The sequence below is a fragment of the Sardina pilchardus genome, chromosome 1 (assembly GCF_963854185.1).
Source record: "Sardina pilchardus chromosome 1, fSarPil1.1, whole genome shotgun sequence".
NCBI classification, from domain to species: Eukaryota; Metazoa; Chordata; class Actinopteri; order Clupeiformes; family Clupeidae; genus Sardina; species Sardina pilchardus.
Window position 1 is genome coordinate 39,259,730 of NC_084994.1, and position 26,268 is coordinate 39,285,997.

General features: G+C 44.4%; 11 protein-coding genes across 11 annotated transcripts; 6 read left to right on the plus strand and 5 right to left on the minus strand.

Moving 5' to 3' along the window:
- The first annotated feature begins 560 nt into the window (after positions 1 to 560).
- Positions 561 to 6,109, plus strand: LOC134090763 (uncharacterized). The gene is made up of 9 exons (XM_062544279.1): positions 561 to 931; positions 1,760 to 1,880; positions 2,395 to 3,349; positions 3,604 to 3,805; positions 4,071 to 4,176; positions 4,451 to 4,686; positions 4,909 to 5,067; positions 5,532 to 5,657; positions 5,811 to 6,109. Exons 1-9 carry the CDS (start codon positions 561 to 563, stop codon positions 5,821 to 5,823), a joined length of 2,289 nt encoding a protein of 762 aa, XP_062400263.1. The 3' UTR covers positions 5,824 to 6,109.
- A 2,634-nt stretch (positions 6,110 to 8,743) lies between these two features.
- Positions 8,744 to 9,522, plus strand: LOC134091476 (histone H1-like). The gene has a single exon (XM_062544332.1). The coding sequence runs from the start codon at positions 8,776 to 8,778 to the stop codon at positions 9,391 to 9,393; it is 618 nt and encodes a 205-aa protein (XP_062400316.1). The 5' UTR covers positions 8,744 to 8,775; the 3' UTR covers positions 9,394 to 9,522.
- Positions 9,523 to 10,233: 711 nt separating this feature from the next.
- LOC134091729 (histone H2A) lies at positions 10,234 to 10,654 on the plus strand. The gene has a single exon (XM_062544357.1). It carries the CDS (start codon positions 10,255 to 10,257, stop codon positions 10,630 to 10,632), a length of 378 nt encoding a protein of 125 aa, XP_062400341.1. The 5' UTR covers positions 10,234 to 10,254; the 3' UTR covers positions 10,633 to 10,654.
- Positions 10,655 to 11,352: 698 nt separating this feature from the next.
- LOC134091572 (histone H3) lies at positions 11,353 to 11,785 on the plus strand. The gene has a single exon (XM_062544339.1). It carries the CDS (start codon positions 11,360 to 11,362, stop codon positions 11,768 to 11,770), a length of 411 nt encoding a protein of 136 aa, XP_062400323.1. The 5' UTR covers positions 11,353 to 11,359; the 3' UTR covers positions 11,771 to 11,785.
- A 643-nt stretch (positions 11,786 to 12,428) lies between these two features.
- Positions 12,429 to 12,842, minus strand: LOC134091807 (histone H2B-like). Its single transcript, XM_062544482.1, has one exon. The coding sequence runs from the start codon at positions 12,827 to 12,829 to the stop codon at positions 12,455 to 12,457; it is 375 nt and encodes a 124-aa protein (XP_062400466.1). The 5' UTR covers positions 12,830 to 12,842; the 3' UTR covers positions 12,429 to 12,454.
- Positions 12,843 to 13,962: 1,120 nt separating this feature from the next.
- LOC134091934 (histone H4) lies at positions 13,963 to 14,333 on the minus strand. Its single transcript, XM_062544678.1, has one exon. The coding sequence runs from the start codon at positions 14,296 to 14,298 to the stop codon at positions 13,987 to 13,989; it is 312 nt and encodes a 103-aa protein (XP_062400662.1). The 5' UTR covers positions 14,299 to 14,333; the 3' UTR covers positions 13,963 to 13,986.
- A 3,042-nt stretch (positions 14,334 to 17,375) lies between these two features.
- On the plus strand, positions 17,376 to 18,817 carry LOC134078735 (histone H4-like). The gene is made up of 2 exons (XM_062534865.1): positions 17,376 to 17,492; positions 18,419 to 18,817. The coding sequence occupies exons 1-2, from the start codon at positions 17,376 to 17,378 to the stop codon at positions 18,791 to 18,793; spliced, it is 492 nt and encodes a 163-aa protein (XP_062390849.1). The 3' UTR covers positions 18,794 to 18,817.
- Positions 18,818 to 19,937: 1,120 nt separating this feature from the next.
- On the plus strand, positions 19,938 to 20,343 carry LOC134091815 (histone H2B-like). The gene has a single exon (XM_062544493.1). It carries the CDS (start codon positions 19,951 to 19,953, stop codon positions 20,323 to 20,325), a length of 375 nt encoding a protein of 124 aa, XP_062400477.1. The 5' UTR covers positions 19,938 to 19,950; the 3' UTR covers positions 20,326 to 20,343.
- Positions 20,344 to 20,994: 651 nt separating this feature from the next.
- Positions 20,995 to 21,427, minus strand: LOC134091620 (histone H3). Its single transcript, XM_062544342.1, has one exon. The coding sequence runs from the start codon at positions 21,418 to 21,420 to the stop codon at positions 21,010 to 21,012; it is 411 nt and encodes a 136-aa protein (XP_062400326.1). The 5' UTR covers positions 21,421 to 21,427; the 3' UTR covers positions 20,995 to 21,009.
- Positions 21,428 to 22,125: 698 nt separating this feature from the next.
- LOC134091736 (histone H2A) lies at positions 22,126 to 22,546 on the minus strand. Its single transcript, XM_062544370.1, has one exon. The coding sequence runs from the start codon at positions 22,523 to 22,525 to the stop codon at positions 22,148 to 22,150; it is 378 nt and encodes a 125-aa protein (XP_062400354.1). The 5' UTR covers positions 22,526 to 22,546; the 3' UTR covers positions 22,126 to 22,147.
- Positions 22,547 to 23,257: 711 nt separating this feature from the next.
- On the minus strand, positions 23,258 to 24,036 carry LOC134091492 (histone H1-like). Its single transcript, XM_062544333.1, has one exon. It carries the CDS (start codon positions 24,002 to 24,004, stop codon positions 23,387 to 23,389), a length of 618 nt encoding a protein of 205 aa, XP_062400317.1. The 5' UTR covers positions 24,005 to 24,036; the 3' UTR covers positions 23,258 to 23,386.
- Positions 24,037 to 26,268: the final 2,232 nt, after the last annotated feature.

The window sequence follows — 26,268 nt, forward strand, 5'->3', positions numbered from 1 at the left end:
GGCAAATGTCCTATAAAGAAAATAAAACGCATGTTTGCTCCATGTCAAATAGTCATATGAATCAAATACGGCTTAAAAATAAATCTAAGGGGTTTCTTGTGTTTTACTGTAGCCCTAGAAAATATAGCCCTGTAAATGCGTGTTTTATAAGATGTTTGCCAACAAATTGCAGTACAAACAGCTCAGTTAGGACACATTGAAACACACGTTAATTATGATTTGGGAAGTGCGCCTAAATGACTACGAAAACTGTAATCATGAATTGCGACGCTAAATGTAAAGTTATTTGGCATAGCCTATATTTCGAAGGATTCAGAAGAAAAGTGCGGGAAAAGAACAACATGTGATGTCAACTGATGATTTGTGGGCGGTGCTGACCTTCGCTCTCTGACTGCCCCCCTCGGTTCAAAATGACCAACTGTCTGTGGGTATTTGGTTTTGGAGGCATTCTTGTCGCTGGTGCGTGAAGTGACGCATTCCTTTATTTGCATATAAGGTAGAATATATAGCAGGTAACTTCAATAGTAAGTTACTCTCTCTTGATTATCAGAGATATCAACATGCCAGATCCAGCAAAGCCTGCACCCAAGAAGGGTTCCAAGAAAACCGTGACCAAGACTGCGGGCAAAGGAGGCAAGAAACGCAGAAAGTCCAGGAAGGAAAGCTACGCCATCTATGTCTACAAAGTCTTGAAGCAGGTCCACCCTGATACCGGTATCTCATCTAAGGCGATGGGTATCATGAATTCTTTCGTGAACGACATCTTCGAGCGCATCGCTGGAGAGTCTTCCCGCTTGGCTCACTACAACAAGCGCTCCACCATCTCTTCCAGGGAGATCCAGACCGCAGTGCGTCTGCTTCTGCCTGGTGAGCTGGCTAAGCACGCCGTGTCCGAGGGAACAAAGGCCGTCACCAAGTACACCAGCTCTAAGTAAAAGTGTTCAATACGCTTCACCACCCAAAGGCTCTTTTAAGAGCCATCCACATTATCTTTGAAAAGTAGTTCCAACATAATCACACCTAGTTTTATAAACGATTGTATTGCTGCAAATTTCTTCGTCAAAGATTTTTTTCAGAATATAAGCTAAATGGGACTTTTGAGGGTACCGCAATGTGGTCTAGCCTATGTTGTGTCCGCTCACAAACGTTTGCAACTACCAGCCCGATATACTGTAGATGATTGTACAAGCTTGTAAGTAAACGGATTTAGTGTTCTCCATGACAATCTGGATGAACTTGACGATGCAGGCTCGGGAATTTGGATTCAATTTGGCAGATTGCGTTACAGGGGTGGTTACTGTTCTCGTTCTATGGAAAATTAAATGACATTTACCCCAAACTACTTTTACCTAGCCCTTGTTTGTTGGTTAGTTAATCTGTAGATGTAAATAAACTAACCAATAGAGTAAGCCTACAGATGCTATTTGTTAGGCTACCTCTAGGTTTATGGAAATCGTTTGGCTTTACATGACTTATTGAGGCGCTCTAGAACGTATGCCTCTAAGAATGATCTGTTCAAGCAACAGTCGTCACAGAACTCCAGCATGCGTCATAATGGTGTGTTCACAGATGTCATCCTCAAAATTCTGCTTTGCTTCACTTGTAACCAAATAGTCTAGCACTCTGTGATCTTTGCTTGTAACTTCCCAGTTAGATGATTACACAGATTACACACACTTGGGTTTTTTTTGTATTGTATTAGATTTTTAATTTATTTTTTTTAAGTAGGAATTTTCCTAATGGATTCCCAACGTATTAGAGAGGAGCTGAATCGTCTCCATGCCCAAAATCAGGACATGAAGCACATAATGCAGCAGCTCCTCAGGGAAAACCTGGAGCGGATGCAGTGCACCAGCTCCCAGACCTGCTTCCCGGCATGCGTGAGTTCCCTGTCAAATGTAATAGTACAATAATGCCCAAGCTCTTATGTGAATTTAATAACCCATATTCTCTGGAGCCAGTTCAACGTTATGATAAATGATTCTTGAAATGTAAGAAGTGAACTACTAGTTGACCTAGTGACCTAATCAAAGTTCAAATGTGGTTTAGTAAAGAATAGTAAAGTTTGAGATTGTCAGGTTTACCATATTTCTATACTACAGCTTTGGCCCAGTCTAGCTGTTAATCAATTATAGAAATATCATGGGTTACAAGATAGTAACTTTCATGTTAGGCTCATATACAAAACTCTGTGTGTGTGTTCATGTCTTGGCGGTAGGGGTGGATGGGTAAAGAGTGTGTGTGTGTGTGTGTGTGTGTGTGTGTGTGTGTGTGTGTGTGTGTGTGTGTGTGTGTGTGTGTGTGTGTGTGTGTGTGTTCATGTCTTGGCGATAGGGTGCGGATGGGTAAAGTGAGGTGGCCATGTTTGACATGTTTCCTCCTCCCTGTTCACAGTTTCAGCATCAGCTGTTTCACCCTCACCATCTCCATCCTCATGTTGCGCCCGTGACGCTGCCAGAGCACAATCCCACAATGCTCTGCGGCTCTCTCCAGCCCCTCAGAGCCGGCGTAGCGTCTGATCAGCGTGACCTGTTGCCCTCCATCACCCCTGCGTGTGCCCAGCAGCAGCAGTCCTGCCCCTCATTCCCCTCTCTGCCCGCGGTGGCCCAGGGCCAGGACCCGGTCCTGATGCAGCGGTTGCTAGGTGACAGGCGACTGTCTGCAATTCCGCAACGACGTGATCCGCGTCACCTAGGCAGGAAGAGTTTGGCCGGCGTCGATCGCGCTCACCCACTGATGCCGCTCCATCACAATAGTGTGCCGAGTGGCGTTGCCAATGGCAGCATGGCGCCTGCTCCACCTGTCACCACCAAGGCAACGGGCGAAAGTCAAAGCAACAAGCCGAAGCAGATCAAGGCCAGGCGCTGTATCAGAACTGTCCGAGATGCTGCCCTGAAAACCAGCAGTCACCAGGACAACATGAGCAACAGTGACCAAAACAATGGCAACAGTTGTCAACCGCCGGTTGCAGGAGAGCAGGATACGGAGTGTGTGCTGGACCCCCACGACTTCTTCCAGATCCCCGAGAACCTCCGACTGGAGGCCCTGCATGTTGCTGAGGAGATCAGACTCGCCGGTCTCCGCAGTAACAGTGTCCTCAGTGGCAATGCCAGCGCTTCAGACCGTGCAGGCAGTTCTGTGGGCAGCCTCAGCCCTGTGGACCTCAGGACCCCGTCGGCACTGCGCGCCCTTCCCTTCCTCAACACCCCCACTCCACCCATTGCCCATGCTGTCCCCGCCCCCCCACAGACAGCCAAGCACCAGGCAACCGATCAGAGCCGGTTCGTCAGTAGACTGCCCCGCTTCAAAAAGAAGACAGCTTCACTTAGTGTGGCCACTGCTGTGACAGGTGAGCAGTGAAGTTAGATATCCCTAACCTTCGTAAACACACACACTCACTCACACACACTGATCGTACTGTCTGATAGAGCTTTGGTTGCAACACAAGAATAGGACTTAAATACACTTGAGTGTAGACCTGAGGAGCACATGCAGACCATCTCATACAATCTTGACAACATAACATTACTTAAGCATCAGTGAGTAGCATAACTTGCCATGGAAGTGTAGTGAGACAAACCCATTTGACCTTTGACCTCCCAGAGCAAAAGTCCGTGGAGTGTCTGGCAGTGAAAGAGGAAGTGAAGGCGTGTAAGGAGGTAAAGAAGAAGAGAGTGATAGTGGAGAAACAACCCAGCAACACCCAGCAGACCAGGGAGCTCCCAGAGCTGGCCAAACTGGCCCCTGTGTCCTGCCCCGAGGAGGCCATCCTGCAGGCCTTTACACTGCTCAGAGACGAGGACTGGTGGGAGTATAGATCAAATAGGCTAAGCTAACACATTAGATGATAGGCTTTTATCTATAATAGCCTGTGTTAACATAGGCCTATATTTACTTATAGATTTCCCGCTAAGACAAGATACAGTCTTAAACAATGACATATTGGTGTTCAACAAGTGTCTTTTATTAAAGACAGCCTACCCTATGCAAGGTCTTCACACTTTAGAGCTGTGAGACTGCTAAAGTCAAGTTTATGCTCCTCTGAGTTGTGTGTGTTGTTGATTCTGCAGGCAGCAGAAGATCGAGGGTCTGACCTCCATCAGGTCACTCTCTCAGCACCACGCTGAGGTGCTGCTGCCCAGGCTGCATGACGTGTGTCTGGCCGTCTACGACGAGGTCAGAGGCGCTCTGCTGGAAAACAAGCTGGAGCTTATGTTGAATAAGTTCTGTTTCAGACTAGAGAATGTGTATTCAGATGACTTAGTTGTGCTGCGCACTTTCAATAAGCTTACTCATCTTGGAGCCACTGTAATGTATGATAATGTTCATGGCCTGGACTCACTTTTGTAAACAATACTGTATGACAACACCGATGTAACTTTCTTTGTGTTCTATATGTTTTGAGATAGCTTGTAACATTTTGTCATTCTACCTTTCTCAACGCCCCAAGGTGAAGAACCTGCGCTCTATGGTGTCCCGTGCTGCTATGATCACGCTGGCCCACCTGCACGCTCACCTGGGGCGAGGTATGGATACAGAGGCCGAGGGCACAGCCCAGACGCTGCTCCCTAAAGCTGGAGAGGCCAGCGGCTTCATCAGGGAGGACATGGAGCTGGCACTGGGGTACATGGTGCACAACGTCACCCCCTCTCGCAGCATGAACGCCCTCATCAACACAGGACTCAGGTGAGGAGGAAAGAGAGAACCCTGACGAGCCTTTACTTCAGACCTTCTGAAGTTTATTGGTTCTCTGTGGTACTGCTGATACAAATGGTTCTGCTAGGTTCTCTCTTTCGCCTGATTACTCACCTGACTCTCAGGACTCTGTGGTTCTTTGTCTCTTCTGGTTCTCTGGCTTACTCATTTTGTGCTTCTCTTGGTTTGTGTCAATGGTTCTCTGCTTTTTAGGCACCGTAACGCGGCCGTGAGGAAGACCGCTGCACACTTCCTGGAGAGACTGGCGGAGGTCATGGGGGCATCTCGCGTCCTATCTGGCAAAAAGGACCTGACTGACCGCTTCGTCCGCTCCATCAGCTGCCTGGCCCTCGATAGTGCACAGGAAGTCCGGTGGGAGTGCTACTTCTTGTTTGTTTCTAAACAACCACTCAGCTGTTCTGTCCTTCTATGCACCACCACCTGTCTATGCTTTGTGTATAACATTGCACTTTTCTGCTCTCTTGCACTTCTGCCTGTTTGCCTGTTGAGGTGTCCACGACCATGGCAACCTTGACAGGGACAACAAGGAGGCGGACATTCCCAGCCACATTCCCCCTCCGGACAATTTCACTCCTTTATTACTACACTCTACACTACTCTTTTTAAAAAAAAAAAAAAAATGTCCTAGCATTGTTGTGAGAATAGCTTTAAACAGCTTAAAATGTTGTCCACTTTGTCAGTCACTTTGGCTAAAAAGCGTCAGCCAATGTAGCCTAATGGTTAAACGCAAACTGCATTTCGTTTTGTACTTGTACTCTGCACAGTGACAACAAAGTTGAATCCAATCTAATTGAAGTATTTTGTGTCTGAAACAGGACCCATGCCCGTAACACCTTGGCATTCTTGGCTTCCCATCCTGACCTTATGAAAATGGTAGACAAGTTTGTCCCTCAGAGAGATCAAGACACTATCAGGGACATCATCAGGAAATGCCAAAAAAAGTAAGTGTGCGGCATTTAAAGGACACCATTAACACAGCAGTTATCTACAATTGTCAGAAATAAGCCAACATCTTTACTTATTATCTACTTATCTCAGAGAATACAGAGGGAAATGTCTTAGTAATGTGTCGTTTTGCCCCCCTCCCCCTGCAGAAATATTCATTGAGGACAACATCCAAGTTGGAAGGACGGAATAATTAATACTGGTCACACACCACAACACTGTTCCATCACCTTGTTACAAATTGTGATCAAGAAAATCAGAAGATGTGCCTTAAGCAAAGCAATCCACCATCCCTACATAGCCGGTGATCCAAAGGATTTCTGGGCAGCAACATGGAATCATCAGCCCACCAGCAGCATTCCAGCAGACTGCCAGCAAGACTGCTCCCCTGCAGTATAGGGATCAGTATCATTGGTCATTGACTTCTATAAATTATTGCATCAAAGCATATATCGAAACATTTATTTCTTATAAATATGAATGCCACTAATTATTTCAACACTATACAACTAACATTGAGTATGAGACACAGTGGCCATATATGCATAGTTTAGGTACTGAAACTTCAAAATCCTTGTAATAGAAGAGTATATGAACAGAATATGTCTGTTGCTCTGTGTTGTCTGACATACAACACCAGCGACTGCTTCATCACAAATGCTGAGGCGAGATTATGTGCCATGAGATGGGAGGAGATGTGTTTGATGTAACTGGTTGGTCTTGATTCTTAGAAAGTGATAATTATGTAAACCCACCATGTAATCCAAAACAAGTGTGCCCGCAGAATAAATTAAAGAAAAATATTTGTACATTTGTATGTAAGAATGAATGTCATGTTGCATCTGTAATGTTACCCGTGTGTTTCCCGGTGTTTATTACTGTGATTCAGGAGAGCAAAAAATAAAATGAAAAACCCTGCAAGCCTGAAATGCAGGTAAACCACAAACTAGTTTTTCCATGTTCCATGTTTCAATTGAGAATCCAAAATAAAAAAAGATGAATGTGATACAAACAAATAAATAACGCTTTGGTTTTTAGGAATCTTTAAAGATTTGTTGTAGTGTACCCCTCTGCATTCCACAGTGGTAAGACATTCACCTTCACCTTGTACAGTACTGAACTGAACTGCAGTGTGCATGCCTACAACTCCTTGAGTTTGAGAAAGGTGCCGTGCAAATGTTATTACAGTATTATTACTATTATTATTATTATAATACATTCCACAGTTAACATTGTCTAATTAGCAATTCCATTTCCTCATTAGCAGCAGCCTTTTGTCACATAAAGGACCTTCAAGGCACATAGCCTCATTGTTCACTTCTGTGAGCTAATATTGTACAAAACATTAAAAATAATTGACTTCTGGGAATCTTTGGCTGACTGGTTAGGGTGACAGGAGGATGGCTTTTTGATTCCTGACTTGGATCGTCTAGGGCAAAGGTCAGGAACAGCGGCCTCCTTCATCCAAATCCATGTATGAAGTGCCATCGAGCACAACTGCCCCTGGGCGCCGGATCAAGGGCTTCCCACAGCTCTGGGTGTGTATGTGCTCCGATGACTTCCTTTAGGACTTATAAAGTATAACTTAACTGTATTCAAAGATTGTGTAAAATTGAAGAGCTCGTGTGAATTTAGAGCAGTGATCTTCAGCATTTTGTTCCATGTGAGGTCCAGACTCACAAAGCAAGAGCTGAGACATCATTTTTCTTGCTATAACTAAACTTGAGTGGCAGGTTTGTTTGAATTACTTTCCTTGTAGAATCCCCTTCTACAGTCCACAGTGGGGAGAAGTGCACCTCGTCTAAGTAGCAATTCTACTTCCTCATTAGTAGCATACTTGAGAGAAGATATTTATTCACATCAACTTTGTGAATAAACTACTTGGCCTTGCCCTTGATCTGTAATGGTATTGTAGCGCTTATAGACCTAGACCAGTAAATTCAGCACTAAACATCTACCTAGGCTCCAGAGAGGGGTAGGCATGAACCAAAACAACAAATTAATAAGTTGAACAATAGACAGTGTTATTGCCTCAATAGCAATGCAAATGTACCACACTGAATGGCAAATAGAAAATAAAATGATGAAGAAGAGCTCTTCAAAGAAATAAACATATAAACAAAGGAAATTTGGAATTCAAGATACTGAAAAAGTTCCTATGTGAAGTGGTGTATATTGATTCCAAAAGCTCAGTCCCCCTTCTTTCGTTCATCGACCAGATAAGCTTTTCCACACTGTAGTCAAAATACACACACACGTTCAAGGAACTGAACTTTTGGAATCAATACGCATACACACGTTCAAGGAACTGAACTTTGGGATGAATACGCGCACATATATTCAAGGGACTGAGCTTTTGGAATCAATAAACACCATTTCACATGGGAACTTTTGGGTTGGGGGGCGGGGCATGTGGACTCATGTGGGCCCATAGACTAAAATAACAGCCTCCAGCCTCCAGAAAAATCTCTCTTCACCGTTATGAATTCTTCACAGATATGAAGCCTTCACATATTGCCACATAACGTCCGTTTTCCATCTCTTGGTCCAGTAATATTTTGACCAGATGTGTAGGCTACCTGTGTGGCGCAAGCTTGCCAGCTGTGTTTCGCTGTGTTCAAAAAGCTCCTCTGTGCAAAGTACATATTTGCAAAAACTATGTTGTCACTAAGTTTACGTGTTACTGAGACTCATCTCTTGGTCTGTGCCACGTTTTCGTTGATGCATTTCACGGTTTTACAATCATTTTGTGCATATTTCCTTCACAAAGACAAGACTGACTGCAGCCTCTCCGCTTAGACGTCAAAAGTTCCCAGTTCGTTGCAAACGGAATACTGGGCAACCGTAAGAGCCCATATATTCACTTTAAAGTGTAGGCTGTGCTCTTCACAACAGCCATGGTGTTGTCGGTAAACGTCGTATCACTATTCATAATTGTTACAAAACGTGCTTGGAGAAAGCACAAGTGATCTCTCCGCCACAGACAAGCCAGACGAGCTCTCAGTCTGCTGAGTCTAAATGGTTCTCATGCTTATATTAAATACAGCCCACCACCTCCGTCTGCCATTCATTCTCTCAGATCCCTGAAGTCTGTGCGTGAACCTAATCGAGACAATGGCAGAAGCTGCTCCAGCCCCCGCTGCGGCCCCAGCAAAGGCCCCCAAGAAGAAGGCACCCCGACCCAAGAGAACTGGCCCAAGTGTGGGCGAGCTCGTCGTCAAGGCAATCTCTGCCTCTAAGGAAAGGAAGGGAGTTTCTCTGGCTGCGCTGAAGAAGGCATTGGCGGCCGGTGGGTACGATGTGGAAAAGAACAACGCTCGTGTCAAGGTGGCCATCAAGAACTTGGTCACAAAGGGAACTCTGATCCAGACCAAGGGAACTGGCGCTTCCGGATCCTTCAAGCTGAACAAGGCAGCGGAAAAGAAGCCCGCAAAGAAGGCAGCTCCTAAAGCCAAGAAGCCAGCAGCAAAGAAGCCTGCCGCGGCCAAGAAGCCCAAGAAGGCAGCAGCCAAGAAGCCGGCGGCCGCGAAAAAGTCTCCCAAGAAAGCAGCCAAGAAGCCCGCCACGCCGAAGAAGGCAGCGAAGAGCCCGAAGAAGGCCAAGAAGCCCGCTGCACCCAAGAAGGCAGCAAAGAGCCCCAAAAAGGCAAAGGCAGCGAAACCCAAGGTGGCCAAGCCTAAAGCTGCCAAGAAAGCCGCCAAGCCCAAAAAGGCGGCACCCAAGAAGAAGTAAAAGTAAAGTTGTAGGCCTACTCTTCTGACCGATTAACAAAAAGGCTCTTTTAAGAGCCACTCAAATCTCTGAATGCGTGTATTCCTTTTAGTGTCTACTATGGTTGATTGTGCATACATTAGCGTTCAATTACCGACCTGTCTTCTATAACCATAAAGCACTGGTAGGCACAGTATTCCCTGTCATTGTTCTATCGAGAGTGAATGCTGAACCGCAATTACTGGCAATAAGCAGTACGTGGGCTATGACCTGATAAGGAGATTCAGAGAAAGATCAAAGAATTCCACAAAAATAAAACGCATAACAAAAATGCGTTATCATAGGCTACAAAGCGCTCTCTTACTCATAAGTTATTTCAAAATATCGAACAGATATTTCCCTTATTCTATTCTATTCGATCCAAAGTAGCACACAAGTGTACTGTGTAATACTATTGTTATACTACTACTACTACTACTACTAATACTACTACTACTAAAACTATTATAATAATATTAAGAAAACTACTTGAGTCACCACATGAAGGTTCGTTGTTTTATTATAATCATATTGAACCTCTTACCCGGAAACGTTGGCACAATATATGTATATACATATATATATATATGGTTCTTCTTTAGGCTACTATATTGTGTTAAATGCAATGATTGGACACAATGTGCTGATAGCGAGGTGAAAGTGCTACAGGCGCCAAATGGAATTGAATTGACGCGCAACAGTGAACTACACGTTGATTGGCTCTCAGCATTCCTTTCTCACCCAATGAGGCACTGAGTAGCCCATCGCTGGTGCGATATATTCTCTTCCCTGACTATCTCTCTGTACTTCAGTGATTAGACGTCCTATCGCCAACAACTGAAAATGAGTGGAAGAGGCAAAACCGGTGGCAAGGCCAGAGCCAAGGCTAAGACTCGTTCATCCAGGGCTGGTCTCCAATTCCCAGTCGGTCGTGTGCACAGGCTGCTGCGCAAAGGCAACTATGCCCAGCGTGTCGGCGCTGGTGCACCGGTCTACTTGGCTGCCGTGCTCGAGTACTTGACTGCTGAGATCTTGGAGTTGGCCGGTAACGCCGCCCGTGACAACAAGAAGACTCGTATCATTCCCCGCCATCTGCAGCTGGCTGTGCGTAACGACGAGGAGTTGAATAAACTGCTCGGCGGAGTGACCATCGCTCAGGGTGGTGTGCTGCCTAACATCCAGGCTGTGCTGCTGCCCAAGAAGACCGAGAAGTCCAAGTAGATTCCTCGCTCCAAATGTGAATCAAAGGCTCTTTTAAGAGCCACCCAAATACTTAAAAAGGGCGTTTCCAAGTTTTCTTTAATATGATTTCTGTCCCGTCTTGACATGATTGTATTGAAGAGAAATACAATCCCTCATACTTCTGATCTATGCGTCTGATCTATCCCCCCGCGTATACAATGCCAGCCAGCCGTCTTCGTTCAGCTGAGTTTGATGATACAAAAAATGAACTGGAATGAACCATTCAAGATCGGAATGTCACTGCGGAGCGTAAAACTAAATGTGTCTAGCCTTGCGGTGCAATAGAAGATATAAAAGCAAGAATATATCCAAGACACACACAGACTCATTTTCACCCTACGTCTCGCCTCTAACCTCTGCAGTCGCAAAGAAACACACGCATAAAATAAGGAAGTAGACATGATCAATTCAAGGTCTTAGTCTGGCAGCTATGGAATTTTGAAGTGAATGTATTGCATTTGTAATTTATTCTTTATTATTGATATTGAAGCGGTTGTCTGAATAGTGAAACAAAGCCATGATTTAGAACTTTAGGGGGTGGGCGTTGCATTCAATTTTTGGCGCCACTCGGAGATAACTTGCAAGACCAATCAGCGGAGGCCAAAAACCTGACGTAAACAGGGGGGCGTGGGCTGCGTCCATAGACTTTAAATACCCACGTTCCGAGTGCGTATTCATACTCTTCCAACCAGAAGAATAAGTAGCAATGGCAAGAACCAAGCAGACAGCCCGTAAATCTACCGGAGGTAAGGCTCCGAGGAAGCAACTCGCCACCAAGGCTGCGCGTAAAAGCGCACCCGCAACCGGTGGAGTGAAGAAGCCTCACCGTTACAGGCCTGGTACCGTGGCTCTGAGAGAGATCCGTCGTTACCAGAAGTCAACTGAGCTGCTGATCCGCAAGCTGCCCTTCCAGCGTCTGGTCAGAGAAATCGCTCAGGACTTCAAGACCGATCTGCGCTTCCAGAGCTCTGCTGTCATGGCTCTTCAGGAGGCCAGCGAGGCTTACCTCGTCGGTCTGTTCGAGGACACTAACCTGTGCGCCATCCACGCCAAGAGGGTCACCATCATGCCCAAGGACATCCAGCTGGCTCGTCGTATCCGTGGAGAGCGTGCTTAAAGTAATCCGGACCTATCACCCAAAGGCTCTTTTAAGAGCCACCTAAATACTCAGAAAAGTATTTTCCAAAATGCATACATAAACATTTCTTTCGCAGATCTATCCCGGTCCGGCATTGACTCTCCACCTTACGTAGCCTAGTCAACTCAACTCAACTCAACTCAACTGTAACTCATAAAAGCCAAGGAATAGCTTTTTTTATAAAGTTAGAAAATCGATATTCATGACTCTAAAAAGGGAACCGTGCTTGAGCATATCAATCTCTTTTTTTTCAAGATGGGGAATGCCATATACCCAGGTTAGTTAAGGCTATACTAAACTAGTGACTGGATCGCCAAAATGACACCAGCACAGCCCTGCTTATTTGACATCTGGTTCGTAGTTACTAGATAATATTCTAGAGCGAAGACTTCAGCATTCTTCATCCAGAATCCAAATCCTTTTTTCTTTTATTTAAGAAATGTCCCACGCCATGCTTTTGAATAACGCATTTAAAACAAGCCAAGTCCTCAAAATAGTAAAACCTAAATTATTTAGTAGAAAGTAAGTCTTACATCTTTAGCAACCGGACTATCAGAAATGACTGTTTACAGAGTTAGTGTGATTGTATTGGAAGTACTTTTCAAAGATAATGTGGGTGGCTCTTAAAAGAGCCTTTGGGTCGTGAAGCGTTACATGAACACTTTACTTGGAGCTGGTGTATTTGGTGACGGCCTTTGTTCCCTCAGACACGGCGTGCTTAGCCAGCTCACCAGGCAGAAGCAGACGCACAGCGGTCTGGATCTCCCTGGAAGAGATGGTGGAGCGCTTGTTGTAGTGAGCCAAGCGGGAAGCCTCTCCAGCGATGCGCTCAAAGATGTCGTTAACGAAAGAGTTCATGATACCCATCGCCTTGGAAGAGATACCGGTATCAGGGTGGACCTGCTTCAGGACCTTGTAGACATAGATGGCATAACTCTCCTTCCTAGACTTTCTGCGCTTCTTGCCACCCTTACCGGCGGTTTTTGTCACGGCTTTCTTAGAGCCCTTCTTGGGGGCAGGCTTGGCTGGATCAGGCATGGTAATTTCTCGATTGTGGTAGATCGAAAGTAATGACGTTCAGTCGTTACCTTGTATATATACACAGTTCTATGTAAATTGGGGACCGTGTCACCTCACACACACACCCCCAGATTGCCCTGGCATTCCCCTCCAAAATTAAATACCACCACGCGGTTGGTCATTTTGAATCGATGGGCGCAGTCAATGAGAGGTTAGTACCACCCCCAGATCATCAGTTTATACCACCTCTCGATTCCTTTCCCGCACTTTTTCGTTTGAATGAAATAAATCCTTCAGAGTCTACGGAAAATTGTTTAACATTTGGCGTTACAATTCATGATTAATAATAGTTTTCAAGATTTAAGAAAATGTCCTTTTAATGACACATTTCTCACATATGGAATGGATTGGTCCGCACACTGGGTAGGCTCCAAAAATACACTTTATTTACTTCATAAGAAGGCAACGTTTCAATCCGCAGTGGGATCTTCTTCAGGCAGTAAATAAAGTATGAAGTAAATAAAGTGTATTTTTGGAGCCTACCCAGTGTGCGGACCAATCCATTCCATTATCTATACTTTTGTCCGGCACCTGGACTATTTCTGTGGATGTGCGCACCCCAACCAAACGACATTTCTCACATATCTCACAGGAGATACTTACATATGAACAACGTTTACGCATTTGCTCAGACGTTATGAAAACATAGGCCACACACACACACACACACACACACACATATATATTTGGTTTAAGATATTTGGCGGACGCTTTTATTTTGTAATTGGTGAACCCTGATCTCATCGTGCACTCATGTTGTCACACCGTAGCCATTAGGAAAGTGACGTTCCAATGGTTATTGTTCTGCCTTTTCTTTTTCTCTTTGCAGGAAGCTATGTGTATGCACATATATGCACATGGAGACATTATGATTTTTAAAAGGATGTAGAAATAGGCTACATTTGGGAGATAAACTATAAAACTGCACATAAAGGGGTACAGATATTGTAAGTATTACAACTCAAGCCATGTATCCATTTAGAAAACGTTATGTTATAATTCTTACTCATTAATATTTTCGCAACTCTATGCAAACTAGAACACCGCTTTTTTGAAAGGAATTGGGTGGCTCTTAAAAGAGCCTTTGGGTGTAAGTCGAGGGACAAATCTGGTGTTTAACCGCCGAAACCGTACAGAGTACGACCCTGGCGTTTAAGGGCATAGACGACATCCATGGCGGTCACGGTCTTTCTCTTGGCGTGCTCGGTGTATGTAACGGCATCGCGAATCACGTTCTCCAGGAAAACCTTCAGCACACCACGAGTCTCCTCGTAGATGAGCCCAGAGATACGCTTCACACCACCACGGCGAGCCAGACGCCTGATTGCAGGCTTAGTGATTCCCTGGATGTTATCGCGAAGAACTTTTCGGTGACGCTTCGCGCCTCCCTTTCCAAGACCTTTGCCTCCTTTGCCTCTGCCTGACATGTTGAGAAGTTCCTCGGACTGAGCGTCTGACGAATGTATCGACACCTTGGCTCGCAACCCGTACTAATATACACAGAGAGGACGTCGTTGAAGACTGCTAAGCACTACCCCCCTTTACACGCCCTCCCCTTTTGCGAATGGAGTCTGTGTCTGTGCGGGTCAGGTGAATAGCCTACACGTACACACCGACAATGCATGGCATTGTTTTGTTAGAAAAATGAAGCCATATAGTCCAGTTGGGTAACGCACATATTAGGCCACACCGATACGAAGGTGATAAAAGCACCACATTTTACATGAAGCTTCTTTAGGATCTCCTGAATGATTTCAGCCTAGGAGCCCAGCTGAAATATTGAAATTTAGTGTCAAATCACTTAAAACAATATTTATGGTAAACGTTTTTTCCCCCCTCTCTTAACCCTTATAGGGTCTTCGTTTTTTGGTTACACAGGGGTCCTGCTGGGTCTGGTAGACCCATGGTAATTTGGGGTCTTTAATTCAACATAATGAAACCTTTTTTGCCAAAATACTCAGCAGATGTTTACTTCAACCTATTTGCAAGTCATATAAACAACATTTGTTACATCTGTTGCCTTTACCTTTATTAAATCACATGGTTATGCACAGAAGTGCTACTCGTTTTTGTTGCACAAATGCAACAAAATAAGGAAATGCATCATAAAACAGCCATAACTGGACAATAATCAACTAATGTACAAATGAAGGATGTTTTTCCAGAACTATAGTGAATTATTTATTAGAAATTGAACTTTCTCAGTACATCTGCCATGATTCTCAGATTCTGAAACTTCTTCCTCTGCAACCTCTTCAAATTCCCCTGTCTCTTCCAGTATCAATTCTAAGGCAGTCTGAACTGAGAATCGTTTTGCCATCTTGTGTGGTATCCATTCCCACAGGACAGATGGTGAAATGTGTGGGAATATGGGTGCAGATATTGTTGGGTTAGGGTTGGGTTAGGGTTGGGTGCTCCAATTTTGTAACAATGTTGCAACCTTGTGTGGGAACTGCACTAGTGGCTCAAACCAAGGGCCCATTCACCTGCTTTACTCTCTCTCTCCCTCTCTTTCTTTCTCTCTCTCCCTCACTCACTCATTCTCTCTCTCTCTCTCTCTCTCTCTCTCTCTCTCTCTCTCTCTCTCTCTCTCTCTCACACACACACACACACACAACACAGGCCCAGAAACCTAAAAGGGCAAATGAGGTAACAGAGGGCCTATGATTTCCACACATTATAGCCCCGGGTCCAGTAGACCCGCGAAGACCCTGTATGTAATAGAAATATGCAGGGGGGGTTCAATGATTTTTTTTTTCTGAATTATGTTCCTCACACAAAATGAGCCAAGGCCAATGAATCTCAGTTTGAAAAAATAATTATTTGTATCTCTTTTCTTAAGATGAAAACTGAAAACGGGTCCCACAGACCCGGAGACCTTATAAAGCCCAATAAACACCAAAGATTCCCGACGCGACGAGACTGAGTTGCAGCGGTATGAATTAGAAGTTGCACTTAGTTGCAAGCCGTCGCAAGCCGTCGCAAGCCGTCACAAGCCATCGCAGAGCATTAAATATGTTGAGTCGCAGTCGCAAGGTTTTAGAACGTCGCAGCTCGTCTCGTCGGGACGCTTTGGTCTGAACCCTACTTAAGCGTTAAGTAAAACCTTTAGGGTAATGGCATTTTAAGACCACTGAATAAGTTTCCTTTTGTTAATTTGTGCCCATGCCAGTAGGTCCTCCAAATTATAAGTGTAAAATAGAGTGCCAAGATATCCTTATACCTCAAATAAATAAAAAATATTTAAAAAGGCAGCAAAAATACTTAAATGTTAAGAGATCTTGGTTTTCTCTTTTATTTTTCAATTAAACTAGGTCATTCATATACACTGAACAAAATGATAAACACAACACTTCTGTTTCTGCCCCCTTTATCATGAGCTGAACTCAAAGATTTAAGACTTTCTCTATACACAAAAGGGCTATTTCTCTCAAATATTGTTCACAAATCTGTTAAATCTGTGTTAGTGAGCACTTCTCCTTTGCCAATATAATCCATCCACCTCATACTGTAGGTGTGGTATATCAAGATGCTGATTACCACAGCATGGTTATTGCACAGGCGTGCCTTAGGCTGGCCACAATAAAAGGCCACTTCAAAATATTATTGTTAATGAGAATACATTATTTAAAGCACCTTTCACTTCACAAACAAGAAAGGTTGTTCAAATCATAGTTATAAAAATAAAAATGAAGATAAAAAAGATAAAATAAAGTCAGCCAGTCTGTCTATAAGCTATCCTGAAGAGATCATTTTAAGTCTGCTATTACAGCCAGTTATTGAGTCACAGGTAGTCAGGCAGCGAAATCCATAGCTTGGAGGTGAAGTAGCTGAAAGCCCTCTCTCCCAGGGTGCTGAGACTCACACTAGGGACATGCAGTAGGCCTGCTGAGGAGGATCTCAGTAAGTGGGCAAAGGTTCCAGGAGGTCAGTGAGGTAGGTGGGGGTATAATTGTGTAGGGACTTGTATGCCAGAAGCAGGATTTTGATAATTACAATCAGGATTATGATTGTATTATGTAGGCAACTGGAAGCCAGTGCAGTTGGAGTATTTTAATGATTCCAGACAAGATGGAATTACAGTCAAGGTGGGATGTCACATACACATTGACAAGGACTTCTGCACTCTGCTGGGTGAGCGCTGGGCGAAGCTGTGCAATGTTCCTCAGATGGAAAAGGGCACTTTGAGACATACAGTACTGTACATGTGTGCACGAAATGAGAGTGTATTGTGCAGGATGACACCAATGCTCTTGACCTGGTTGGAGCAAGGGATAGTACTGCCATCTACAGAAATGTTGAAAGGTTCCATCTTAGCTAGAGCTGATTAGGAGCCAACCACTAGCAACTCAGTCTTCCTGCTATTCAGCTTCAGTAAATTTTGTGTCATCCACAAGTTGATATCATGGAGGCAGGCAGTAATTACAGCTGGTGGAAGAGTGGAACTGGGTTATGTAGAAAAGTAGAGCTGGGTGTCGTCAGCATATCACTGAAATTGAACACCATGTTGCACCATAGTGCCAAGTGGGAAGAGGTAGATGATGAACAACAGAGGGCCAAACACAGACCCCTGGGGCACCCCTCTTGTCACAGCAGTACTCTCAAACTTGCAACTCAGCATGTACGTTTGAGAGATGGGGAGGGGGGGGTATCTGAAAACTAGCTAGTATCTGGTGTGACCATCATTTGCCTCACACAGTGCAACATCTCCTCTGCATAGAGTTGATCAGGTTGATGATTATGGCCTGTGGAATGTTGGTCCACTCCTCTTCAATGGCTGTGATAAGTTGCTGGATATTGGCAGGATCTGGAACATGCTGTCATAAATGCCAATCCCAAACATGCTCAATGGGTGACATGTCCGGTGAGTATGCTGGCCATGCAAGAACTGGAATGTTTTCAGCTTCCAGGAATTGTGTACAGATCCTTGCAACACGGGGCCGTGCATTATCACACGCCAATATGAGGTGATGGTTGTGGATGAAAGGCACAACAATGGGCCTCAGGATCTTTTTTAATAATTCCGCCTATATTATACAGGGCTTTTTGAGTTTATTTGAGGCATAAGGATATCTTGGCACTCTGTTTTACACTTATAATTTGGAGGACCTACTGGCCTGGGCACAAATTAACAAAAGGAAACTTATTCAGTGGTCTTAAAATTCCATTACCGTAAAGGTTTTACTTAAGAGGAAAAAAAAAAAAAAAAAAATGTTTACCATAAATATTGTTTTAAGTGATTTGACACTAAATTTCAATATTTCAGCTGGGCTCCTAGGCTGAAATCATTCAGGAGATCCTAAAGAAGCTTCATGTAAAATGTGGTGCTTTTATCACCTTCGTATCGGTGTGGCCTAATATGTGCGTTACCCAACTGGACTATATGGCTTCATTTTTCTAACAAAACAATGCCATGCATTGTCGGTGTGTACGTGTAGGCTATTCACCTGACCCGCACAGACACAGACTCCATTCGCAAAAGGGGAGGGCGTGTAAAGGGGGGTAGTGCTTAGCAGTCTTCAACGACGTCCTCTCTGTGTATATTAGTACGGGTTGCGAGCCAAGGTGTCGATACATTCGTCAGACGCTCAGTCCGAGGAACTTCTCAACATGTCAGGCAGAGGCAAAGGAGGCAAAGGTCTTGGAAAGGGAGGCGCGAAGCGTCACCGAAAAGTTCTTCGCGATAACATCCAGGGAATCACTAAGCCTGCAATCAGGCGTCTGGCTCGCCGTGGTGGTGTGAAGCGTATCTCTGGGCTCATCTACGAGGAGACTCGTGGTGTGCTGAAGGTTTTCCTGGAGAACGTGATTCGCGATGCCGTTACATACACCGAGCACGCCAAGAGAAAGACCGTGACCGCCATGGATGTCGTCTATGCCCTTAAACGCCAGGGTCGTACTCTGTACGGTTTCGGCGGTTAAACACCAGATTTGTCCCTCGACTTACACCCAAAGGCTCTTTTAAGAGCCACCCAATTCCTTTCAAAAAAGCGGTGTTCTAGTTTGCATAGAGTTGCGAAAATATTAATGAGTAAGAATTATAACATAACGTTTTCTAAATGGATACATGGCTTGAGTTGTAATACTTACAATATCTGTACCCCTTTATGTGCAGTTTTATAGTTTATCTCCCAAATGTAGCCTATTTCTACATCCTTTTAAAAATCATAATGTCTCCATGTGCATATATGTGCATACACATAGCTTCCTGCAAAGAGAAAAAGAAAAGGCAGAACAATAACCATTGGAACGTCACTTTCCTAATGGCTACGGTGTGACAACATGAGTGCACGATGAGATCAGGGTTCACCAATTACAAAATAAAAGCGTCCGCCAAATATCTTAAACCAAATATATATGTGTGTGTGTGTGTGTGTGTGTGTGTGGCCTATGTTTTCATAACGTCTGAGCAAATGCGTAAACGTTGTTCATATGTAAGTATCTCCTGTGAGATATGTGAGAAATGTCGTTTGGTTGGGGTGCGCACATCCACAGAAATAGTCCAGGTGCCGGACAAAAGTATAGATAATGGAATGGATTGGTCCGCACACTGGGTAGGCTCCAAAAATACACTTTATTTACTTCATACTTTATTTACTGCCTGAAGAAGATCCCACTGCGGATTGAAACGTTGCCTTCTTATGAAGTAAATAAAGTGTATTTTTGGAGCCTACCCAGTGTGCGGACCAATCCATTCCATATGTGAGAAATGTGTCATTAAAAGGACATTTTCTTAAATCTTGAAAACTATTATTAATCATGAATTGTAACGCCAAATGTTAAACAATTTTCCGTAGACTCTGAAGGATTTATTTCATTCAAACGAAAAAGTGCGGGAAAGGAATCGAGAGGTGGTATAAACTGATGATCTGGGGGTGGTACTAACCTCTCATTGACTGCGCCCATCGATTCAAAATGACCAACCGCGTGGTGGTATTTAATTTTGGAGGGGAATGCCAGGGCAATCTGGGGGTGTGTGTGTGAGGTGACACGGTCCCCAATTTACATAGAACTGTGTATATATACAAGGTAACGACTGAACGTCATTACTTTCGATCTACCACAATCGAGAAATTACCATGCCTGATCCAGCCAAGCCTGCCCCCAAGAAGGGCTCTAAGAAAGCCGTGACAAAAACCGCCGGTAAGGGTGGCAAGAAGCGCAGAAAGTCTAGGAAGGAGAGTTATGCCATCTATGTCTACAAGGTCCTGAAGCAGGTCCACCCTGATACCGGTATCTCTTCCAAGGCGATGGGTATCATGAACTCTTTCGTTAACGACATCTTTGAGCGCATCGCTGGAGAGGCTTCCCGCTTGGCTCACTACAACAAGCGCTCCACCATCTCTTCCAGGGAGATCCAGACCGCTGTGCGTCTGCTTCTGCCTGGTGAGCTGGCTAAGCACGCCGTGTCTGAGGGAACAAAGGCCGTCACCAAATACACCAGCTCCAAGTAAAGTGTTCATGTAACGCTTCACGACCCAAAGGCTCTTTTAAGAGCCACCCACATTATCTTTGAAAAGTACTTCCAATACAATCACACTAACTCTGTAAACAGTCATTTCTGATAGTCCGGTTGCTAAAGATGTAAGACTTACTTTCTACTAAATAATTTAGGTTTTACTATTTTGAGGACTTGGCTTGTTTTAAATGCGTTATTCAAAAGCATGGCGTGGGACATTTCTTAAATAAAAGAAAAAAGGATTTGGATTCTGGATGAAGAATGCTGAAGTCTTCGCTCTAGAATATTATCTAGTAACTACGAACCAGATGTCAAATAAGCAGGGCTGTGCTGGTGTCATTTTGGCGATCCAGTCACTAGTTTAGTATAGCCTTAACTAACCTGGGTATATGGCATTCCCCATCTTGAAAAAAAAGAGATTGATATGCTCAAGCACGGTTCCCTTTTTAGAGTCATGAATATCGATTTTCTAACTTTATAAAAAAAGCTATTCCTTGGCTTTTATGAGTTACAGTTGAGTTGAGTTGAGTTGAGTTGACTAGGCTACGTAAGGTGGAGAGTCAATGCCGGACCGGGATAGATCTGCGAAAGAAATGTTTATGTATGCATTTTGGAAAATACTTTTCTGAGTATTTAGGTGGCTCTTAAAAGAGCCTTTGGGTGATAGGTCCGGATTACTTTAAGCACGCTCTCCACGGATACGACGAGCCAGCTGGATGTCCTTGGGCATGATGGTGACCCTCTTGGCGTGGATGGCGCACAGGTTAGTGTCCTCGAACAGACCGACGAGGTAAGCCTCGCTGGCCTCCTGAAGAGCCATGACAGCAGAGCTCTGGAAGCGCAGATCGGTCTTGAAGTCCTGAGCGATTTCTCTGACCAGACGCTGGAAGGGCAGCTTGCGGATCAGCAGCTCAGTTGACTTCTGGTAACGACGGATCTCTCTCAGAGCCACGGTACCAGGCCTGTAACGGTGAGGCTTCTTCACTCCACCGGTTGCGGGTGCGCTTTTACGCGCAGCCTTGGTGGCGAGTTGCTTCCTCGGAGCCTTACCTCCGGTAGATTTACGGGCTGTCTGCTTGGTTCTTGCCATTGCTACTTATTCTTCTGGTTGGAAGAGTATGAATACGCACTCGGAACGTGGGTATTTAAAGTCTATGGACGCAGCCCACGCCCCCCTGTTTACGTCAGGTTTTTGGCCTCCGCTGATTGGTCTTGCAAGTTATCTCCGAGTGGCGCCAAAAATTGAATGCAACGCCCACCCCCTAAAGTTCTAAATCATGGCTTTGTTTCACTATTCAGACAACCGCTTCAATATCAATAATAAAGAATAAATTACAAATGCAATACATTCACTTCAAAATTCCATAGCTGCCAGACTAAGACCTTGAATTGATCATGTCTACTTCCTTATTTTATGCGTGTGTTTCTTTGCGACTGCAGAGGTTAGAGGCGAGACGTAGGGTGAAAATGAGTCTGTGTGTGTCTTGGATATATTCTTGCTTTTATATCTTCTATTGCACCGCAAGGCTAGACACATTTAGTTTTACGCTCCGCAGTGACATTCCGATCTTGAATGGTTCATTCCAGTTCATTTTTTGTATCATCAAACTCAGCTGAACGAAGACGGCTGGCTGGCATTGTATACGCGGGGGGATAGATCAGACGCATAGATCAGAAGTATGAGGGATTGTATTTCTCTTCAATACAATCATGTCAAGACGGGACAGAAATCATATTAAAGAAAACTTGGAAACGCCCTTTTTAAGTATTTGGGTGGCTCTTAAAAGAGCCTTTGATTCACATTTGGAGCGAGGAATCTACTTGGACTTCTCGGTCTTCTTGGGCAGCAGCACAGCCTGGATGTTAGGCAGCACACCACCCTGAGCGATGGTCACTCCGCCGAGCAGTTTATTCAACTCCTCGTCGTTACGCACAGCCAGCTGCAGATGGCGGGGAATGATACGAGTCTTCTTGTTGTCACGGGCGGCGTTACCGGCCAACTCCAAGATCTCAGCAGTCAAGTACTCGAGCACGGCAGCCAAGTAGACCGGTGCACCAGCGCCGACACGCTGGGCATAGTTGCCTTTGCGCAGCAGCCTGTGCACACGACCGACTGGGAATTGGAGACCAGCCCTGGATGAACGAGTCTTAGCCTTGGCTCTGGCCTTGCCACCGGTTTTGCCTCTTCCACTCATTTTCAGTTGTTGGCGATAGGACGTCTAATCACTGAAGTACAGAGAGATAGTCAGGGAAGAGAATATATCGCACCAGCGATGGGCTACTCAGTGCCTCATTGGGTGAGAAAGGAATGCTGAGAGCCAATCAACGTGTAGTTCACTGTTGCGCGTCAATTCAATTCCATTTGGCGCCTGTAGCACTTTCACCTCGCTATCAGCACATTGTGTCCAATCATTGCATTTAACACAATATAGTAGCCTAAAGAAGAACCATATATATATATATGTATATACATATATTGTGCCAACGTTTCCGGGTAAGAGGTTCAATATGATTATAATAAAACAACGAACCTTCATGTGGTGACTCAAGTAGTTTTCTTAATATTATTATAATAGTTTTAGTAGTAGTAGTATTAGTAGTAGTAGTAGTAGTAGTATAACAATAGTATTACACAGTACACTTGTGTGCTACTTTGGATCGAATAGAATAGAATAAGGGAAATATCTGTTCGATATTTTGAAATAACTTATGAGTAAGAGAGCGCTTTGTAGCCTATGATAACGCATTTTTGTTATGCGTTTTATTTTTGTGGAATTCTTTGATCTTTCTCTGAATCTCCTTATCAGGTCATAGCCCACGTACTGCTTATTGCCAGTAATTGCGGTTCAGCATTCACTCTCGATAGAACAATGACAGGGAATACTGTGCCTACCAGTGCTTTATGGTTATAGAAGACAGGTCGGTAATTGAACGCTAATGTATGCACAATCAACCATAGTAGACACTAAAAGGAATACACGCATTCAGAGATTTGAGTGGCTCTTAAAAGAGCCTTTTTGTTAATCGGTCAGAAGAGTAGGCCTACAACTTTACTTTTACTTCTTCTTGGGTGCCGCCTTTTTGGGCTTGGCGGCTTTCTTGGCAGCTTTAGGCTTGGCCACCTTGGGTTTCGCTGCCTTTGCCTTTTTGGGGCTCTTTGCTGCCTTCTTGGGTGCAGCGGGCTTCTTGGCCTTCTTCGGGCTCTTCGCTGCCTTCTTCGGCGTGGCGGGCTTCTTGGCTGCTTTCTTGGGAGACTTTTTCGCGGCCGCCGGCTTCTTGGCTGCTGCCTTCTTGGGCTTCTTGGCCGCGGCAGGCTTCTTTGCTGCTGGCTTCTTGGCTTTAGGAGCTGCCTTCTTTGCGGGCTTCTTTTCCGCTGCCTTGTTCAGCTTGAAGGATCCGGAAGCGCCAGTTCCCTTGGTCTGGATCAGAGTTCCCTTTGTGACCAAGTTCTTGATGGCCACCTTGACACGAGCGTTGTTCTTTTCCACATCGTACCCACCGGCCGCCAATGCCTTCTTCAGCGCAGCCAGAGAAACTCCCTTCCTTTCCTTAGAGGCAGAGATTGCCTTGACGACGAGCTCGCCCACACTTGGGCCAGTTCTCTTGGGTCGGGGTGCCTTCTTCTTGGGGGCCTTTGCTGGGGCCGCAGCGGGGGCTGGAGCAGCTTCTGCCATTGTCTCGATTAGGTTCACGCACAGACTTCAGGGATCTGAGAGAATGAATGGCAGACGGAGGTGGTGGGCTGTATTTAATATAAGCATGAGAACCATTTAGACTCAGCAGACTGAGAGCTCGTCTGGCTTGTCTGTGGCGGAGAGATCACTTGTGCTTTCTCCAAGCACGTTTTGTAACAATTATGAATAGTGATACGACGTTTACCGACAACACCATGGCTGTTGTGAAGAGCACAGCCTACACTTTAAAGTGAATATATGGGCTCTTACGGTTGCCCAGTATTCCGTTTGCAACGAACTGGGAACTTTTGACGTCTAAGCGGAGAGGCTGCAGTCAGTCTTGTCTTTGTGAAGGAAATATGCACAAAATGATTGTAAAACCGTGAAATGCATCAACGAAAACGTGGCACAGACCAAGAGATGAGTCTCAGTAACACGTAAACTTAGTGACAACATAGTTTTTGCAAATATGTACTTTGCACAGAGGAGCTTTTTGAACACAGCGAAACACAGCTGGCAAGCTTGCGCCACACAGGTAGCCTACACATCTGGTCAAAATATTACTGGACCAAGAGATGGAAAACGGACGTTATGTGGCAATATGTGAAGGCTTCATATCTGTGAAGAATTCATAACGGTGAAGAGAGATTTTTCTGGAGGCTGGAGGCTGTTATTTTAGTCTATGGGCCCACATGAGTCCACATGCCCCGCCCCCCAACCCAAAAGTTCCCATGTGAAATGGTGTTTATTGATTCCAAAAGCTCAGTCCCTTGAATATATGTGCGCGTATTCATCCCAAAGTTCAGTTCCTTGAACGTGTGTATGCGTATTGATTCCAAAAGTTCAGTTCCTTGAACGTGTGTGTGTATTTTGACTACAGTGTGGAAAAGCTTATCTGGTCGATGAACGAAAGAAGGGGGACTGAGCTTTTGGAATCAATATACACCACTTCACATAGGAACTTTTTCAGTATCTTGAATTCCAAATTTCCTTTGTTTATATGTTTATTTCTTTGAAGAGCTCTTCTTCATCATTTTATTTTCTATTTGCCATTCAGTGTGGTACATTTGCATTGCTATTGAGGCAATAACACTGTCTATTGTTCAACTTATTAATTTGTTGTTTTGGTTCATGCCTACCCCTCTCTGGAGCCTAGGTAGATGTTTAGTGCTGAATTTACTGGTCTAGGTCTATAAGCGCTACAATACCATTACAGATCAAGGGCAAGGCCAAGTAGTTTATTCACAAAGTTGATGTGAATAAATATCTTCTCTCAAGTATGCTACTAATGAGGAAGTAGAATTGCTACTTAGACGAGGTGCACTTCTCCCCACTGTGGACTGTAGAAGGGGATTCTACAAGGAAAGTAATTCAAACAAACCTGCCACTCAAGTTTAGTTATAGCAAGAAAAATGATGTCTCAGCTCTTGCTTTGTGAGTCTGGACCTCACATGGAACAAAATGCTGAAGATCACTGCTCTAAATTCACACGAGCTCTTCAATTTTACACAATCTTTGAATACAGTTAAGTTATACTTTATAAGTCCTAAAGGAAGTCATCGGAGCACATACACACCCAGAGCTGTGGGAAGCCCTTGATCCGGCGCCCAGGGGCAGTTGTGCTCGATGGCACTTCATACATGGATTTGGATGAAGGAGGCCGCTGTTCCTGACCTTTGCCCTAGACGATCCAAGTCAGGAATCAAAAAGCCATCCTCCTGTCACCCTAACCAGTCAGCCAAAGATTCCCAGAAGTCAATTATTTTTAATGTTTTGTACAATATTAGCTCACAGAAGTGAACAATGAGGCTATGTGCCTTGAAGGTCCTTTATGTGACAAAAGGCTGCTGCTAATGAGGAAATGGAATTGCTAATTAGACAATGTTAACTGTGGAATGTATTATAATAATAATAATAGTAATAATACTGTAATAACATTTGCACGGCACCTTTCTCAAACTCAAGGAGTTGTAGGCATGCACACTGCAGTTCAGTTCAGTACTGTACAAGGTGAAGGTGAATGTCTTACCACTGTGGAATGCAGAGGGGTACACTACAACAAATCTTTAAAGATTCCTAAAAACCAAAGCGTTATTTATTTGTTTGTATCACATTCATCTTTTTTTATTTTGGATTCTCAATTGAAACATGGAACATGGAAAAACTAGTTTGTGGTTTACCTGCATTTCAGGCTTGCAGGGTTTTTCATTTTATTTTTTGCTCTCCTGAATCACAGTAATAAACACCGGGAAACACACGGGTAA

Excerpts from the sequence above, each read along its gene's own strand:
- LOC134090763 (XM_062544279.1), top strand. The coding sequence starts at position 561 with ATGCCAGATCCAGCAAAGCCTGCACCCAAGAAGGGTTCCAAGAAAACC. Across the intron at positions 932-1,759 it reads ACCAAGTACACCAGCTCTAA|AGAGGAGCTGAATCGTCTCC; the intron begins GTAAAAGTGTTC and ends CCAACGTATTAG. Across the intron at positions 1,881-2,394 it reads AGACCTGCTTCCCGGCATGC|TTTCAGCATCAGCTGTTTCA; the intron begins GTGAGTTCCCTG and ends CCCTGTTCACAG.
- LOC134091476 (XM_062544332.1), top strand. The coding sequence starts at position 8,776 with ATGGCAGAAGCTGCTCCAGCCCCCGCTGCGGCCCCAGCAAAGGCCCCC.
- LOC134091729 (XM_062544357.1), top strand. The coding sequence starts at position 10,255 with ATGAGTGGAAGAGGCAAAACCGGTGGCAAGGCCAGAGCCAAGGCTAAG.
- LOC134091572 (XM_062544339.1), top strand. The coding sequence starts at position 11,360 with ATGGCAAGAACCAAGCAGACAGCCCGTAAATCTACCGGAGGTAAGGCT.
- LOC134091807 (XM_062544482.1), bottom strand. The coding sequence starts at position 12,829 with ATGCCTGATCCAGCCAAGCCTGCCCCCAAGAAGGGCTCTAAGAAAGCC.
- LOC134091934 (XM_062544678.1), bottom strand. The coding sequence starts at position 14,298 with ATGTCAGGCAGAGGCAAAGGAGGCAAAGGTCTTGGAAAGGGAGGCGCG.
- LOC134078735 (XM_062534865.1), top strand. The coding sequence starts at position 17,376 with ATGTTGCACCATAGTGCCAAGTGGGAAGAGGTAGATGATGAACAACAG. Across the intron at positions 17,493-18,418 it reads TCAAACTTGCAACTCAGCAT|TACGGGTTGCGAGCCAAGGT; the intron begins GTACGTTTGAGA and ends TGTGTATATTAG.
- LOC134091815 (XM_062544493.1), top strand. The coding sequence starts at position 19,951 with ATGCCTGATCCAGCCAAGCCTGCCCCCAAGAAGGGCTCTAAGAAAGCC.
- LOC134091620 (XM_062544342.1), bottom strand. The coding sequence starts at position 21,420 with ATGGCAAGAACCAAGCAGACAGCCCGTAAATCTACCGGAGGTAAGGCT.
- LOC134091736 (XM_062544370.1), bottom strand. The coding sequence starts at position 22,525 with ATGAGTGGAAGAGGCAAAACCGGTGGCAAGGCCAGAGCCAAGGCTAAG.
- LOC134091492 (XM_062544333.1), bottom strand. The coding sequence starts at position 24,004 with ATGGCAGAAGCTGCTCCAGCCCCCGCTGCGGCCCCAGCAAAGGCCCCC.